At 37.3% G+C, this 19,735-nt stretch overlaps 1 protein-coding gene across 6 annotated transcripts in view; it reads left to right on the plus strand.

Annotated features, from left to right (window-relative positions):
• LOC135221693 (transmembrane protein 47-like) overlaps nucleotides 1-19,735 on the plus strand; it is a 445,877-nt gene that overhangs the window by 400,925 nt on the left and 25,217 nt on the right. The window contains exon 2 of one of the 6 annotated variants that reach the window (XM_064259428.1): nucleotides 16,951-17,317. The exons of the other annotated variants lie outside the window; for them this stretch is intronic. Within the exon in view, the coding sequence (XP_064115498.1) occupies nucleotides 17,264-17,317 (54 nt within the window). The 5' untranslated portion in view covers nucleotides 16,951-17,263. The remainder of the gene's footprint in view (nucleotides 1-16,950; nucleotides 17,318-19,735) is intronic. 6 annotated transcript variants of the gene reach the window in all.

Raw genomic sequence — 19,735 nt, forward strand, 5'->3', positions numbered from 1 at the left:
TGATGCTCCTCTGACAGTCCTTTTTCTTTTGTTTGATGGGATTTTTTTTCTCTGAAAGCCATTTGCTTATTATATTATGTCATTCATGTTTACAACGTGTGTTTATTCAGCGCTGAATTTTCCATATTTTCTTTGCATGATGCGTTAAGAATTTAACTTCAGTATTCCAGCGTGAAGTGTAAAAGTATAAGTTGATATAGACAGGGATTTGCTTTGTAGGTATTTGTTTTCGATAGATAGCTTTTGTTTTATGAAAGGTTCTAAACCATTCGCGTAAGGATGACCTCGTGAAACCTCGTCTGTTTTGATGGTAATTTTGACGAAGCAGTGAACACTCTAATTTTAGTGTTTTTTCAGTTTCTCCCTTTTATTTTTTTAACACTTGCGGCGACTCCCCACAGTGGACCAACAGCTAAGTACATTCGCCCCTTATCTGGTTCGAGAATCGATCGCTGATACCCAGATTTTGAGTTGAGCCCGCATATCACTGCACCACTTGTCAGCTTTTCTTTATTTGCCGCTACCATAGTCGCCCTTTATAATATAATATAGTCAGGGAATGGGAAGTACCCGGTACTCTATATGACGTCACACGCCATGCAACGGCAGCCCGAGTAACGCTTTTCATCAACTGAAATCCAAAGGTTTACAACAGATGGAAAGACCTGAACGTCAGTGTTCTCTCAGGGAGAGAGAAAGGAGGAGTGAGTTTCTAGGGATTGCAATGGCGATAAATATCCTTGTCCATATATCATGCATTATTATCTGCATGCTTTCCATCGTTCCTGATATAATTTTGAAAAATGAGATTTTTTGGCCTCAAGGTTTCTTCGTACTAATATAAATTATTCAACTCCGAAAGGGAGGAACAGTTGTTACGTGGACTTCTGGATAGGGTGGGGTAATGAACCACTGTGTCGGGGACCACCCAGGCCATTCGTCGATTTATTTGTATTTGTATCCACTTACGTGGTCAGGATTGCTACACTATCTGGCCTCGGTAGTGGGAGCAGGTCTTGTAATCACAAGGTACACTAAGTTAGTGTAGGAGCTAATTGTGTTTGACCAAATTGATGTAAGTAATGTATGATTTTAACAGCATTTTTGGGTATGATACTGCTGGCTATAAGACTTCGTGATTATGGACATAGGTTTTGGAAACATCAAATGAAACTGCAATTGATTTTAATCATATTTCTGCAGGCTCACATTAATTTAGACTTGCCCTCCTTGGTAAAAGGCCTCTCAGTCTGTGAGGCAAGGGACCTGATGGTAGTGTTTTATGGAAACGGCGCTCTACAAATATTGTTTATATGTTTTGACACTGCAGATTCATCAGACCACACCTTTGTCAAAGGAAACAGTTTGTACCTCGTGTGCAAAAATGCTCTCGGGACTGTCCTTCAAACCATTAACACTCGAAAATGAAAACGACGTGGATGAGTTACACAACAGCTGTTATTCAGTTCTGGCATCTTAGGCCTGAATTTAATGGAAAGTTTTAGATGTTCGTCACCTAGACAAGAAATTAAGTCCTGTGTAGTATATAAATTTGCTCTGAGTTGTTGGTTCCTCATAGGTTGCGTGGATTTCTATAGTGACTGGGAAGTACTGGTTACATGCACTATGAAGGTTTTTTATTCTTATTGCTTTTTTTCAAGACAGGCACATTTTAGTGGACAATAACGTAGGTAGGGAATCTTAGGAATACAGATAAAACTTAATCACAAATGTTTAGCTCATTATTGTTATAGCAACATTGAGACCCAAAGTGGTTGGACGCAATAGTATTAGTGAACGGTACCAGACATAATTTTAATGATCATTGAAAGTGTGTGGGGCATTAATTCCTCCAGTACTCTTATTTGAGTGAGAGATGGTGTCGCTGGCATTAAGCCAGCCAGATGCACAGCAGTGGGTGCCACTGATGCTAACAGTTTCCTAGAATGCTCAAGTAGTTTGCGTCACAGGTTAAGCTTTCTCAACAGGACGAACACCTTGTAATTTGAGAGGGGTCTCAGTCACAAAACACAAGCTGCTTTTGATTTTGCAAGACAGAGTGGCATCATTGTAATAACTTGACAGCCTCATTATACAAGCACTAACTGTAGACTTTAGAGTTCTCTCAAATCCCCCGAACGCTGCCTCCCGTAGTGTAATCACAGATGGTTGAGTGGTTACAAATTAAGAAAGGCGAACCAGCTAATATGAAGTTGCTTGCTGGGGTATCATTTGGCAACGAATTTTCAGTAACATTATTAATGTTGAATGAATTGCTTGCAGTGGGAAAGTTTTAACAAATTGGTAATTTGTGGGGCACTATATATATAAAATATTTTTCCGGTTAAAAGGCCATCCCTTTGGGCTTTTTGCCCAACATACGAGTATGTAGTAAAAGACCTACTTTAAAATTTGAATTTATTCAACATTTTTACTAACATAGAGTTAACTTGATTGCACCATTAGTAGGCATTTCTTCAAAGTTGAAGAACATTTTTTTCAGCATTATCTTGTCAGTATTCTGGAGCAACAAGAACAATTTCATAAAGCTTTCATGTGTCCAATTTATTCAATTTTAGGATGAATATTGTTCTTCGATGCTGTATTTATTGGAAGTACACACTATTTTGGCAAAAAAATCAAGGGGTCCTCCTCACTCCGTAATACCCGCAGTATTGTTTGATTTTTTGTTACCTATTTTGCAGTTGGCAAAAAGTCTGTACGGTGGTACTGGAAGGTTCTTACAAATTGTATGATTTACCTCATTTGTAATTAGGATGGTAACCAGGTAATTGCATTGTTTATAAATATTACTGCCTACTTCATAGAGTTCAGAGGTTACCATATGCTAGGTCATGGAAATTTTATGGCCGAAATGTGATCATCATTTCATTCTTAAAAACTTGCCAGTTTTAAAAATATTACAATGAAAAAATGTGAAAACATCTCAAGATATTTGATTAAGCATAACGTATCATGATACAATTTTCTTGTCACTTTTCTGAGACGAGAGAAAGGTAATTCTTATTTTTAAAAGATGGCTGTCTGGCAACCCTTCACAGCAAGCAGGAGGAAATTGTTCCCGTGACTTGGAGTAATCGTCTCCCTTATCCAGATCATTCTTCTGGATTGAAGGTGGTCGTTCTTCATGCTTGTTAAAAATAAAGTAAAAATTCTTATCCATCAGTACATCTAGTATATGCTTTTGGTTTCAGGACCCTTTAGGTTTCATGTATATCGTAGAATGGTATTATTTAGGTCTGCACAAGTCATTTTTGTTATTCCAAGGTCATCACTCCCTTTTTAACCTTATTTGTGCTTTTAGTTTGTTGATATTCTGAAGTTATAATTTCCCTATATTTACTCGTTGTTAATGAAGTAAATCTGTAAGAAATCGTCATGTTTTATACCCACTTACTTCTGCCTGTGCTTCAGAATCGAATATGGATGCATTTCGGCTTGAAGGGCGCAGTTGCGCAGTGCGCCGAAACTGTCTCCCCACTATTTAAGGCAGTTGCGGAAATTGAGCAGCTTATCAATAATTCCCCAAGGCCGCCGGATGTTGGTTGAGAGAGTTCGGCATCTGCAGACCAGCAACTTTTCGCTATTATGAAGTCATAGTTTTTATTTTTATCATTTTTTCCCCCTTCCATGCTTTGGTCGTCGTCTACAGCATCCAGACGCAGTGTTAGAGTGGCCTCATAAAATAATAGGGCTGCGAACAAAGCTCGCTGCTCTGGAGGACTCTTGCATTGAGCAGAGTCGCTGAAAGGCCTCTTGCAAACCACCACCATTTTTGGCCTGTGTGTGTGTGTGTGTATCCGAGAGTCACGCGTCATACCGGAAACTTTTTTACTGTTGCTCCTGGCTCTTGTGTTTGTCTTTTGTAGGCAACCCTTATGGAACTGTTTTTCTGTTAATAGTCGGAGGAAAGCTTATGGAGTATATATTTTGGTACTCCTTTCTAGTTTGGTTGCTCTGAATTGCATTTTCTATATCAGTCAGTGTGTATGTAAAACTTCATAACATAATTTCATTTTTGCCCTTTTCCGAAAATTAGCACCTTCAGAAATAACACTCTCTCTCTCTCTCTCTCTCTCTCTCTCTCTCTCTCTCTCTCTCTCTCAAAATTGTATGTTGCTTCTGTTGCAATGTTTATATTTCCCTTTCCTACGTTTTACCTAGGTATACCAGCAACCTTAATTTAGGTTTAATTGACATGGCGTATGGTTTTCGATATGAAACCAGTTCCAGCCGTGTTTTAAAACTCCCCATAATTCTAAGCTTCTTCATGTGCTTCGTCATTGGTTACATACCCCTGTTATTCATTGAAAAGTCCCGTCATCGTATTTTCTCATAAAACATCGGAATAACCGTGGCTCTCGCTTTTAACCGTGGTCAGATTTTGTAAAGGGAGTTGTGCAAACATGTTTACTCTGATGTTGTTGAACAGAAGTCCCTGTAGAGTTGATCGTGAAAGAGCCACTCTGCCTCGGAGTAAGCGCATACCTGGCTCTTTTCACAGAACGTCCTACTCCTGATCCCTTTTCCACAACCCCTGCTATAGGAAGTGGTGTGGATCCTGCAATCCCCTGTGGTACTTTTAAATACTCTTGTTAACCAGCGGTATTTGGTGAGGCCATTCCCGAAAGACCTCTCTCTCTCTCTCTCTCTCTCTCTCCTCTCTCTCTCTCTCTCTCTCTCTCTCTCTTTGTTTGAAAGGAAAGGAAAGTCATGGACTCGAAGATTGTTAATCAAGAGACTCTTACATTGTTAATACAGAAAGGCTCGGTTGATCTAGTTCTATGCAATAGATTAAGTACCTGATTATTGGGTCGACTGTTGTAGTTCACAGCTGAAAATGCAGAGAGAGAGAGAGAGAGAAAGGAAGAGGTGAGAAGTGGCTATTTAATTATATGTGCAAATGTACCAAGAAACCATTACTAAAAAAGGGAGGTCCTCTGCTAATTACTGTACTTTCTACCAGGGTGAACTCATCAGAGGCTTCGGTCTCTGATGCCTCTTTCGTTCTGTCCCAGAATTTTAGTCTATAATCACGATCTTAGATGTTAAAGCGCCTTTGAAGGAATCCTTTTCTATTCGTAGTATGCATTTTTTTTCAGTTCGTTGGACTCTCTCTCTCTCTCTCTCTCTCTCTCTCTCTCTCTCTCTCTCTCTCTCTCTCTCTCTCTCTCTCTCAGAAGTAGACAATAACTCTCATTAGTTTTGAGTTTGTTTCATTTTACGGTAACGATATTTTTGTTAGGTTGCAAATGGGATTTTTTTTGGCCTAGTTTTTACAGGGATAAAACAGAGCTGAAGTCGAGGTTTATTTTCGTTTTTTATATCTGTTCTTAGTTTTGCAGTAGATATTTTATTATTGTTAATGCAAGTAAAAAAGGCATTCGTTAATATTTTTAACTAATTTGGCTTGGAAAGTTTACGTTAGTGATAGTATATATATTTATAATATATATATATATAGATATATATAAAATATATTATATATAATATATATATCATATATTATTTATTATATATATATATAATATATGTATATAGAAAAAATCTATTATATTAATTATAATTGATATATAATTATATTATTTATATAAATAATTTATATATTATATATATTTTATATATATCATATACATATATATATAGATTATATATTTATATTAATATATATATTTTATATTATATATAAAATATTATTAAATTATATTATATATAAATTTATAAAATTATATATATATATATATATATTATATATATATATATATATATATATATATATATATCAATGTAGCACGAAGGAACGCGTGCTTGAGTCCCATGCTACAGATATCGATGCAATAAAGTAACGTTTCGATTTACCAATAGTGACTATACAGTAAAAAATTAGAGTAATATGTTTTGCTCTAGAATGGATGGGTAAAAGTGGCAATAAACTAATTATCTTCAGGAAGGCACTTTATCGCAGTTCTGCATAGAAATTGTATATATACAAAAGTTCACCTCTTGAAACACTGCTTAAAAGTACATACAATCACATTTTAACTGATTCTAAAATTACTAATTTTGTATGAAAAAATCAGATCTAACAATATTGATTTTTACAGCAACGAATAATACCAAAGTCCATTCAGGAGTGACAGACTACAAGTAACTCTCTCTCTCTCTCTATATATAGTTTGGAATGTAAGTTAAATTGAAGAGTGGAATTCTTACCACAGTGCCACATCGCGTTAAACTATCTCCAGTAATTAAATTAGTGAGAGGTAACTCCACCTAAACGTTTTGGCGAAAATTGTATTTCGAATTTGGCGACTAGTTTACACACAAACTAATATTGCAGAATTGTTTCTGAATTGCACTTAGTGTGGTTCAGTAACTTTGCGACAAGAACAATTTTCCGATATTTAATTTATTAGGTGACGATAATGCCTCTTGCACACAAGTTCTTGTTGCCCCTCTACTTAATATAGATGGGCCGAACCTTTACTTAATATTCAGCTGGCGTCAATTTACGTGTCGCACGATGACACTTCATTATTTGATGTGGTATCACGGTTATATTTACTTATGTTCTGGGTTAATATTTATTCTCTGTTCCTTCGGAGGGTTGCTGGATGAAGGAAAACTTCAAATTTTTGGTATTCACTAATTTGATTTGTTGCTCTAGACTGCTGCAGATCTCAAGCGGTCATTTGAAGCAAGGCTAACTCAAGTGATCTGAGTGCAGCTGTTCTGAAGATGTGAAAGTAGTATTATTGGTCTTCAGCGACCTTGAAACTTTGCCGTATCCTTTCTAATGATGGTTCCTAGCTGTGTCAGAGGTGACATCAGTTAAATCGCCGTAGGTAAAACCAAAATGGCAGTCACCTTTGTGGATATTGTGGACAGAAGTTATTCTCTTAGCGCTAAGGTTCCCAACTCATTGTTGTTAGCAACACTTGAGAATTTCACGAGAATCTCTCAAGTAAATTTATGAAGGGTATTCTTTATTAGAATTATGATGATGAAAATATTCATTACTTATGTCCGCAGTGCCCTGCTTACTGAAGGTCACTCATTATTAATCTGCCTGTTAGGTATTTCCGTTATCCGGTGCACTTATACACAAACAGGTTTGTCTTTAGGAAATTGCCTACGTTGACACTTTTTTACCTTCAGTCTATTGTATTGTTTTATAAGCCACTGTTTTAATTGCCCTTCAGTCTTTTGTATTATTTTATAAGCCAAGGTTTTAATTGCCCTTCGGTATTTTGTATTTTATAAGTCACGATTTTAATTGCTCTTCAGTCTTTTGTATTATTTTATAAGCCACGGTTTTAATTGCGCTTCAGTATTTTGTATTTTATAAGCCACGGTTTTAGTTGCTCTTCAGTCTTTTGTATTATTTTATAAACCACGGTTTAATTGCCCTTCAGTCTTTTGTATTATTTTATAAGCCACGGTTTTAATTGCCCTTCAGTCTTTTGTATTATTTTATAAACCACGGTTTAATTGCCCTTCAGTCTTTTGTATTATTTTATAAGCCACGTTTTAATTGCTCTTCAGCCTTTTGTATTATTTTATAAGTATAAGCCACGGTTTTAATTGCTTTTCAGTCTTTTGTATTATTTTATAAACCACAGTTTTAATTGCCCTTCAGTGTTTTGTATTATTTTATAAGCCACGGTTTCAGGGAGAAATACGAAAGTTCTAACATATAGAAACAAAAAATGGTTGAATGCCAGCGTGGAACCCGTTTCCTGGCGATGCTGTTAACGTCCAGCAGCCGGAAGGAGAAATATCAACAGAACAAATAACTGGAAATGAAGCTCGAGAGGACAGGCCTAAACGTAACATGGTAGTTGGAATGGGCGGCTGCCCACCCACAAAAATAAATTGCCCACCCACTAAATTAATTTCACCCGAAAGGTCTGTAGGCGATTGAAATATAATTAAAGCACTACTTCTTGAAAATGGTAGAATTTGTGAAACTATTTGTTGCTGTGGATAGAAATAAATATTCACTAAGATATGACAAAGTGTGTATTAAATATAAATATCATCATGTATGAATAATTATTGATAATTTAGACATAAAGCTGAAGAAATAAGTGTACATTATACACGTTTGATATTTCATATGCGACAACCAAGCAAAAAAAAAAAAAAAAAACCAAGTCCAGTGTCCACCCACAAAAAATTCTTAGGTTTAGCCCTGCGATAGCAGAGACAGGTCAGAATGCTATTTGTATGATCAAATCCAAATGTTGTTTGCGTCGACGTAATTATCTTCGTCTTAAATAGAGCATGTTCCCCAAGTTTTATATCATAATTTCATGAGGTTATAAAATTAAAATTGCGTTCCCTGATTATAAACAAAAGAGCAACATTGTTGCATCGAAATTCAGCGGAATCGGTGCAAATTCTGAACGAGTAGCACGAGTGAACTTATGATAGGACAGCGCGTGTAACTGGAAGCGGGTCTGTGACGGTTCCCGCACTTGAACTGAGTGGCAGGTTAGGGCTATAGTTTTCCAACACAGCTGCAGACTGACAGTCTTTAAGGTGGATGGTTATAAAGAAGTATGAGAGAAAAGTTGGTCAGACCCACTCGCTATTTTCTTGACCCAGAAGTTTCGGATTAAACCGTGGACCTTGCATATGAGAGCCTTGTGAGAGATGCGTCCTGCAGCGCGTGTGGGAGTTGGGCGACGCCACTGATGATGAGTTTGATACAGCTGCTTGATACATTGTAGGTTCATTGATTTGAGTGCGCATCCCTGTTAAAGAATGAAAATAATAAGGATTCTGGCTTGGCAAATGTGTGTGTGTATATATATATATATATATATATATATATATATATATATATATATATATATATATAATGTGTGTGTATGTATTATATAATATATATAAATTGTGTATGAGAGAGAGAGAGAGAGAGAGAGAGAGAGAGAGAGAGAGAGAGAGAGAGAGAGAGAGAGAGAGAGAGAGTGTTTGCGTGTGTAATGTCAAAACCAACCCAGAATGGCATTTTTCCATTTTGTTCCAGCCCTGTAGCTGTGTGGTTTTTCACTACGAAATAACCTGTAAGGCCACCTTGACCCAAGAGATATTGAGCGGAATCATTATTACTGTTTTTCATCCCCGTCCTAGATTATCCCAGGAACCCATTCTTATAACGCCCACGTTACATTGAATGTCCGTAACCCCTATCGCCCCACCCCACTGTGGCAACCCCTGTCGACTCACCTCATCAAATTGACCCCAGCAGCAACTTCTCCCACCCACCCCCACCCCACCCCCACCCACCTGATTCTTATACGGTAGATCGCCTTCTCCTCCCCTTCTCCATAACCTTGAGTTCCTGCGCCACCGACATTCTGCGCCTTTACTCTTGCGCCCCCCCCCCCCCAAACCCCCCTTCCCCACCGTTCTATCTCTTGATATGGTGCTCCATGCTCCTTTTTTTTACAATTAAATACATATAAGTGGGCTTCAACCCGCAAGTAAAATGTTGAAATGTTAGATTTTTCAAGTTACAAACTATGCGCGAAGAGGTTTAGGTCTTGGAGGATAAGGGTTTAGGTCAGTGAACGATGTTTTTGTTTTTAGATGTTTTCTCTTAATTCTGTTCCTGACAATCTTAGCCCTATGTTGGTATCCTATTTTGAGACGCCCTCTAAATGAATGCGCCTTGCCCATGTTCGTTTTTTTATAGTATCGCAGAATTTTGTACGAAAGATATAGTTCAAATATTTCCATATCCTGGAAGTGCAGGTGTGTGTGAGTGTATCACCGACCAGTGAATTTCCTGTTGCTGTGTCGATTTTTTTTCCTTCTTCCCACCTTTCTTAAGAACTCAAGGGTTAGTTTTTCATCTTCCTGTGTTGAACTTGATCACAGGCTGCTATTACGGCGATTGTGATAAGAAGTGTATATACTCTGTTCTTAAGAGAGTTCCTAGCTTTGATGATTGTTTCCGCAGAACTGCGCAGATTTTATTTTCAGCCAGTTTCTGAATAACGTTGAGATCATCTTGACAGGAAAGACCGCATGTGACGTAAAGATTCACGGCTTTTTAATAATGGACAACAGATCGTAACCTTTAGACCTTCACCTCCTCGTTTTGGAGGATTCGGCGAACGATGTGGATGACTCTTAGGTAGTTACCCTCCAAGGTCACCTCTGGTTTCCTTCTGACGCTTGCTCGCTCGAACACTTTACGTGCTCACTCACACTCCCGTTCCTCCCCACCTCTCTCTCTCAGTAAAAAATACACACACACACACACACACACACACACACACACACACACACACACACACATATATATATATATATATATATATATATTATATATATATATATATATATATATATATCCAACCAAACCAAATTTCAGTCGGCCTTTCTTGCTATTTCTGTGAATTAGGTTTACATTTCCAGAGCGTGTTGGGCTCCATTTATTGGCTTGTTAGTTACAATGTTAACCAACCGTTGGACCTATTTGGTATGGCTTGCGTCAAAGCCTCCCCACGCTCTTCTTCTCTCTCTCTCTCACACACATTCCATTCCCCAATCAGGGGCCCCCCCCTTGGGTTTTTTTTTTTTTTTTTAACCCCCCCCCCCCCCCCCCCCCGATGGTCGGCTCCTCGGGCATTACCTTCTGGGCAACTTGTGGTCTGCATTGTTGTCATCACCCCCAATTTTGACCTTTGGGAGTTGTTGGCGGTCATCTGAAGGCCTCGGTAAGGTTCTGCCGATAGTAACCTTATCCTCCTGTCTTATCGTTGCTGAGGTCGTAGGTCATGGAATTGTATCTTATGTTTGGTCTCATTAAGTGTCTCCTGGAAATGCATGTTTTGTTGGAAAAGAAAAGTTTTCGACCTCTCTCTCTCTCTCTCGTTATACTCCCTTAATTTGCCGAATGTGCTCCTCAGTGCTATCATTTCGCAACAATCTGATACATAGTTTCACCTGCACTATCTTTTTACCACCTCTACATGTCTCCTTCATGCATTTTGATTTTTTTTTTTTTTTTTTTTTTTTTTTTTTTTTTACTGTCAGCATGTACAGTTCCCGTCCATAAAGGAGAGTAGGATTACCAATCCATGCACGCCACCTTATTTTAGCTTCCGTAGAGACTGTGTGTTTTTCAAGTACCTTGCACAAACCCTGCTATATTTTTGCTTCACTCAATGTATGATTCGCCTCTTTTCACTCATTCTGGAATTCCAAATGCTTTATTAATCAGCAGCTTCCATTCTTCCACCATCCATATTAACTTTTGATTATAAATTTACTCTTGCTCATATCTACTCTTCCTCTTGCAGACTCTTTACTCATTTTTACAATTTCCCGTCACTATTCGTGCCATTTATAAACGCCAACCATTTCAGTACTGCATTCGCTTCTTAAATTCGTATCCCAATATTCTACACCTACATCCACTTTCCTTTCTCTGACTTCTGGCATAAAATTATTCAATTTTACTACAAACCAGTCTCCTTGGTATCTCCGTATTCCAACATAAGTTTTCCCCCAAAAAGAAAAAATAAACTTAAACCTTTACAAATTAAAACTTAGATTGCTCTCAACATCTTGCCCTCTGTAACATACATTCTCAACACCCTCCATATCGCTTCTCTGTTGAATCTATCAATTTTAGGTCTATGTACAATGCCACATTCAGCTTTGTTCCATTCACTTTCAAACTTCTCACAAAACTGTTCCTTAATCAACATTAATGATCCACTCACCCTCTTCCAGGTTTAAGCCAACATTGTTCTTCCTCTTCAGCTCTTGCGTCCGTCCCGATCGTCTGCTTTCTTAGTCAGAAGTTTGTTGTACATCTTTCCCTAGTATACTAAGTAATATCGTCCCCTGTGATTCACAGTGTCGTTTCTATACATTTACCTTTTTAAATTTGAATGCTTATGCCACTCGCCTTTACCTTGCAAAACATTACCTTCTCGCAAACATATTATGTAATCCCTAGTAGGCTACTCAGAATGCCACACTTCTATTGTAATCCCGTCAGCTCTTGATGTTGATCCATTCTTCAGCCTCGTTATTCCCCGCGTATGTTCTCGGCAATCAATCCCAGACACATTCTCAAACTTACACTAACCCTTTCTGGTCTTTGCAGTTCTAGTATTTTTTGCATTCATCGGCGCTTCAAAATGCTCACTCCATCGATCCAGGGATGCATTCACTTCAGATTGCATTATTCCATTAGAACCTTTTATTCTGTTATCTAATTTTTAGGTAACCTTTCTCGCCCTATTTCCCTGTTGAACGACTTACTCTGCGTAAAGTTATTCTCTCTCTCTCTCTTTAAGTATGTCAGCTTTTCATTATGGTAGGGATTTTGAGAAGGCTCGGCAGCGTCGAAAAACTTTATGCCTGACTGAAATGAAAACGCTGTTTGCAATAAGTATAGAAATATTGCCGGATTGATGTGGTTTGTAGGTTGGTAAATGTAACATACCCTTTAAATTTACACAGATTTCTAGTTGCACCTGAATGTAAGAAGACCTAATAACCGCGTGCCTGTTGACTTCCTGTCGGTTCTTATCTGTGTCGTCTTGAAGCAAACCCATATTATTCAGTTCCTCACCTGCGATGAAATCGGGGAGGGGTTCGTTCTTTAGTTTTCGCCATTAGTGACTATGGTATATTTATTGTACATGTATATATATATAAATAATATATATATATTATATATATATATATATCTATATATATTTATATAATATTATATATATATATATTTTTTGTATATTGAATGGGATGCATTTCGATAGAAGTTCACTCTCGACGTGGTTCGGAAGTCACGTAAAGCCGTTGGTCCCGTTGCTGAATAACTACTGGTTCTATGCAACGTAAAAACACCATACAAACAAACAAGCATTTCGATAAAAGGGAATAAAGTTCGCGCGCTCCTCTTACTTACCATGAATGTATGTGTTTGTATGTATGTGTGTGTATATGTGTGTGTGTGTTATATATATATATATATATATATATATATATATATATATATATATATTATATACGGAAAAATACCTTCCTCGTTTTAGGGGAACGTGAAGTTTTTTGTCTTAAGACTTCAGTCCATTAAGTTGATTGATGTGTCATAGAAAGATCAGATTTTTGTCTGTGGTTTTCTGCAGCTTGCTAATGGGAAAAGTTTCCTCTCCGAAGTTGGTCTTGGTGTGGTGTGGTGTAGGTGTTCGCCAGCATCCGACAGGTGCTTCATCGTTTAAGTGGAAGCGGTGTTTTCCTCTTATTGAATTAATTTATATGAATGCATTTGCAGTTTTCTTCTAAATGGCTCGTAATCTAATCGCGAAAGCATACTCGCATCGTTATCAGAACCCATTTTCGCTTTGAATTTTTATTATTTCAAAATCTGTCTTGGACACACACACACACACACATACATACACACATATATATTACTTCTTATTCAGTGTTTATTATTCGGCAGTGATTTAGCAAAAATGAAATTGATCTAAGATGTTAAATGTAGGCTAGCGCTCTCTGTCTCTCGTATTTTCTTTGGCTGTACTGTTAATTCATTGTTGTCCCTGTTGTGGACAGCAGCAGCAGCAGCAGTAATATCATGAGCAGCACCGGTTGACAAAGAACGGCCACACTTTCTCGGTTGAGTAATATATTTCGTGGACTTAATGATGTTGCAGACTTGAATGTCTGTCGCCGCTTGTAGTCTTGAGTGTTTCATCTATGAAGTGGATTATCAGATTTACTCAACAGCGCCATGCAGATATTAAAATAGTTCATTGTTTGATATAAAAGTTTCAGCTCATGTAATCGATTATAAGGTGATTGATGGCTATAGATAAGTTAAGATGTTTCATATATTTTTATTATGACTACTGCCTGAATAACAGACTTCGTGACCGCCAAAAGATGAAATACTGTGCAAAAATTGAGAAGGTTCTAAACGCTTGTCAAAGAAAATGGTAATATTATATGAACACAAAAATTGAGGTTGCAATTTTATTATAAAACTGGTTTTAGGCCAAATAAGTCCTAAGTAAACTAGAATGTGGTGTAAATGTAAATAAAATGCAAAACATCCACTTAATCGCACTCTGAGACTGCAACTCCTGTATAATATATGTATAATATATCTGTGCGAAAAACCTACGATCAGCGATGAAATGACTCCTTTTCATCGTTTACTCTTTGTAATCATGATGCTGGATGGTCGTTTATCTTGGGAATAGTCTATGTCACAGATTCTGTATTAATGATTTGCCATATTTGAATTGGAATTGTGACAGCAGTTTAATCCGCAGTCAGTTTTGATATTGTAGTTAATAGACATCAGCGTCAGCTTGATAGCCTACTCTTCGGTCATCATGTTTTATTTTAATATCATATTAGAGTTAATGGGAAGATCATTTACCATTGCGTGTGAACAAATTATATTATACAAATATATTATGCACCTATGTACTATGTTTATACATATACATATGTGGTTATAGTCTGTATTTATATGTAGACATATGTGTATATATATATATTTGTACAATTTCTCACTTTGTTCCTTCCACTATTCATTCTTGCGGCTGTTTAATAACAGACCTGAATAACTAAGAAGTTAAGTTTCTTCAAAGTGTATCTCTCTACTTACACTAAAACACCTAATGCTGCTGCTGCATTTTTTTTCTCTGTTTGGAGATGAGAGAGTTTCCTTGAGCGAGAGAGACCTGGCCTGGATAAAGAAACAAGAAAAATCTACTACTTCGAGTCCGTTCCCTTAGAACATGTTTTAATCGTGACACGTCTCGCCGCCCAAAAGTTCTCGTGACAGCTCAGATACGCAGTACCTGATTTATTTTGATTGCGGATGAATAGGGAGTCGTATCAATCCTATTAATCTCTTATTTTAGTATTTCTGGGTAACATTTCATCTTGAAGCTGGTCTGTAAAAGGGACAGATTTGATTATCATTCGCTTTTGTGTCAGCCTCTTAACCCTAGTAGTCATTCGATTCATCATCGTCTACTTCGTGAGACTTTCAGGAGGATGGGCGTGGAATTGATTCAGGAGGCGGAAGATCGAATACTGATGTGGCGGCACGAAGCAAAGATCATTTCCTAATAATAGGCATTGTTTCCATCCTCCCGCCAGATATCTATAATTTCCTTTTATCAGCGGTGACCAGGTAGTAAGGATCGATGCCGACCTTCACGAGTCTTGAAGGGGACCTCGACCAACACATCTTAATTTTTCTTTTTTGCCCCAGCATTCGCTTTCTCTGAACTGCCTTTTGTAAGGAATGCATTGATCTGCTGGAAATTGGTGGTTTGACTTTTGTGGTTGCAGCCAATCAGTTTTCCGTCATTGACAGAGGATGCCAAGCGTTACCCGAAAAACTTGAATCCAAAAGTTATATAGTTTCCCAAGTCATTAGGCAGGAGTTGCAAGATGTTGGTAGGAATGGCATTATTTAGAAAGTGAAGAGGTTTTTCCTAAGTGATTTTTATTTCGTTTAATATTAATAAGGTTCTAAACCTTCGATTGCCAAGTCATTCCTAATATTAAAGTTCTTGGGTTCGTTATTTCTTTGGTCATCTCTGAATTGAAAGGCTGTGGGTTCAGTGTTGGTGACTGAGCTAACAAACTCATGTCGCCTGTTTGGTTTGTGCATATAAGACTGGAAAGCTGAAGTGTCCCCTCGCCTCCAAGGGTGTGTGTGTGTGTGTGTGTGTGTTTTTTTTTTTATTAATTCATTCTTTTTCTCTCATTTTTCGACAGATTCAATTGTTTTTTTTTATTTATTTATTTTTATCTTTTTTTATTACAATATTTCGCTTCGCAGACACCATCAGTGCCGTCAACTTTTTGAAAGACTGTAGCCCAGTATGTATTGTGGGTTCATTTTGGTGTAAGTCTTAATATTTGTTCGGAAGTTCAAAGATCACAAGTTCATATATTTTAAAGCTTTACCCAGTGTGAATTGTGGGTTCATTTTGGAGTAAATCAGATATATGTGTGAAAGTACAGAACTTCATCATTAAATGTATTTTTTAGTTTTAAAAAATTGAGGAGGACAAAGTAACTATCTTGTTCGTTTGAAGAAGTTCTTAGAGTTCATCCCATAAATATTTCAGTATCACCAATAACAAAGTACAGGAAATTTAAGAGAAATTAGAATTACAAAATCCTTGTTATGACGCAGACCTCCGTTTATGAATGATAGAAAATGGGATATCTGAAAGAATGGACACGTCGTGTGTAATGCAAAACCATAATCAGAGCACGGCTAGACCGTGAATCAGACAGAGTATCCTGAGAGTGAGTGCGCTCCCTTGAGGGCCATGCCAGATGATAGCGCAGAATTTTTTTTTTTTTTTCAAGTGACAGTATCGATCAAGGGGACGAAAGGAAGAAGAGAAAAGTTAGAAGAGTGATCGTTACATTTTCTATGTATACACACACACATAATATATATATATAATATATATATAGATAATAATTATATATATATATAATATATATATATATTATGTGTGTGTGTGTGTGTGTGAGAAATTGTTTGCGCTCTCCTCGTGACTCGGCGCTTGTCAGTTTTTTTTTCTCTCCAAGGAAAACAATTTTTGTGTGTAGAATGGTAAGTCACATTAAGGAATTAGTTCTTATAGGGTCCAGGTATAAGCCAGTAGCAGCCATGTGGATGGATGGCTGCGAGCATGGTCTGAAAGGTGGAGTTTCTGGGAAAAGCTGTGAAGGGGGGGGGGGGGGGGCGGTTTGCCAGGTTTCCCTTAGTGGACAAAACATGGGATTTGTAGGCCTGCTCCACTTTGTTACCTCTTACTGTGATTATTGTGGGCGTGTGGAAGTTCACGCTGTGTTGGCTGTCAAGAAAATATTAAATCTGTCTTAACTAAATTTTTTTGGTGTAAGAAAATTGCTGTTTAAAAAAAAGTAGCTGACGAGTGAATCTGTGTCAGCTGTCGGGAGGAGGATAAGAAGATGACCTTGTGAAGAGTGGAAATAAAACAAATGTTATGGAAAGACTCACAATTTTTAACTTTCTAATCTTGAAATGTAGAAGTGCAAAACCATGAAACATAAACGTTGGAACTGTAAATCCCAGTGATGCTTGTGTCTCCTCATAGAAAATTTGGAGGAAGTGTGACAACTCGTTTTGAAGGGTTTCGTCATTTCATTTTGTTTGGTTGAACTTCCTGAATAGTCTCACAATAAATCCGCCATCATGTGTACCTTCCGTTTATGTATGGTGCATATGATGTACAACTCAATCAATGTGGTAAGTCTCCTTATGTGTTAAGCGTGGAATTTGTATATGCAGGACTTATGTTGTGCAATACTAGTGAAAATATGTAAAATTGTTTAAAATCAAATGAGGGGTCGGTCAGTGAATCTCTCTCTCTCAATTAAATGGAAAGCGTTATGAAGCCGTTGCCTGTGCTTCATATTGCAAAATTCCTTAAAGGAGATTCCTTCCAGTTGTATTTAACAAATTCTCAGTCTTTTATTTAATTCCTATCTCAGTCTAGAATGTGTAGTATTTAAACATTTTGACGGCAGCGACTTTGATTGTTTTTCTGAAGGTAGTGAAAACCTTCTTTAATTGTTCACTTTCTATACTCATAAAATGTACACGGACCAACCCTATAGTTTCCTTAAAGTTTTTGATGCAGTAATAATCTCAGATTTCCCCCTTATGGTATCAGTAAATTTTGAATTTATTCTTCGTCCATTTATATGCAAAGATGTTTTATGCATTCAGGTTCATAGTTGTACAATTTTTTGTTTTCTTTATCGATCACTTCATTCGTGATACTTACAACTTCATTTCAAGCTCTATTGTATGTATTTGTTAATTTAAAACACACACACACTCTCTCTCTCTCTCTCTCTCTTTCTTTCTTTCACCACCGCCGCCTGACTCGAAAATGACTGAATAAACGCCAAGTCTTGCAAGATTTTGCCCTCTGTAGGTCACTGAAATTATTTACAGCGTGACCGGACAAAACTAGAAACATGTTCCATTAATCTTCATGCTGCGTCTGTGGGTCGTTTTCTAGTTTTGATATTATATAGTGTGAAGTTCCTTGCATTTGGATTGATTGATAGCTTTGAACAGCCTCCTCTTAGTCTGTGTCTGCATCAGTATCTCTTGAATGGCGAGCGTTGACGAATTCCAGGGAGCATCATCGTTAGCGACGGTGCCTGAAAGTATTCTCCAGGACCCTCCGTTTGTTTTTCACGAAAAAAAGAAAATTTAAAATGTATCGGCATTACTCATGATGTAAGTTTTACACATTTTTTTTTCATCAAAGAATCAGTTTTAAATAGATTTCCTTAACACACTGATGGACAACAGATACAGATAACTTTCATTCGTTATCATTATACTTTGTCGGCTGTATCCTCTTCGTTATAACTTTGGCTGTTGGATCAGCGAAGATAAGCTGCTACTACAAGTCTGATCAGTGCGTGCAGGTTAACCACCAAGAAATACTTGAATGTGTGTGTGTGTATGTGTGGTTCAGAACCCTTTCAACAAAAATACTGAAACATTGAAACATTAAATACACCTTTGAGAAGCTACAGCAAGATGGTGAAGGTACTTAATTCGCATAAATCAGATAACAGGAAATCCGGATTTAGCCGTAGAATATACTAGAATTTCGACCCCGTGAGGTCACTCAGCGCTGAAACGATAATTGAGTAGAAAGGTTTGAAAGGTGTAACAGGAAGAAAACCTCGCAGTTGCACCACGAAACAACAACTGTTAGGAGAGAGTGGATAGCAAGATAGAAGAGAGAAAATATGAATGGAAGTACAGCAATAGGATTGAAAGGGGTTGCATCTAGGGGCCGAAGGGACGCTGCAAATAACTTAAAAGTAATGCCTACTTGAGGTGCATTGGCGGTGCTACCCCTCCCCAGAGTTTGCCGTAAATGGTTATCACTTTCCTTAATTACCAAGAGAAGATTATGCCATTGAAATCCATCAAAGTCCACCTTTACGACATTGTACTAAAAGGAACATTTCACTTTTGTACCAAAGTTGGAAGTGACATTGAAATTCAGAAAATAAGTAGGTCCCCAAATAACTAGCAATTTATCTCGGTTGTTAGTTAACGAAATATACTTTTTAATCGATTTACTTTTTAATCTCTCTAGGATAACATTTCAAGTGTGGTTAATGTACGCATCAAAATCTATGTGAACTGGCAGTTATATACACAAAAGCTCGCGAATGCTTACCGTACACACACACACACACACACACACACACACATATATATATTATATATATATATATATATATATATATATATATATATATATATATATATATATATTACTTGATGAACATTGGGAAGTTTTGTGAAATGTTCCTTGAAGTACAATGTTGTAATGTTAGTCTTTATTTGATGGATTCGATTTGCATAATTTTCAGTTTGTAATTACGGAAAGGGATTACCACTGACGACTGAATCAGGATTTTCTGTTATCTGATTTTCGCAAATGCAGGCGCTCTTTCAAACCCCCCCCCCCCTCCCCAACATCAAAGGTAATATACTACATTTATGTAGTCGAAGTTTGTGGTATTATTTGCATAGACTATCTTTTTCTGCAGACTTGGAATTAGTCTATATTACTCTTTCTCTTGAGGCAAGCCTCTCAGGAATAGGCAAAATGATTCACATTTC

The sequence above is a fragment of the Macrobrachium nipponense genome, chromosome 3 (assembly GCF_015104395.2).
Source record: "Macrobrachium nipponense isolate FS-2020 chromosome 3, ASM1510439v2, whole genome shotgun sequence".
Lineage (NCBI taxonomy): Eukaryota > Metazoa > Arthropoda > Malacostraca > Decapoda > Palaemonidae > Macrobrachium > Macrobrachium nipponense.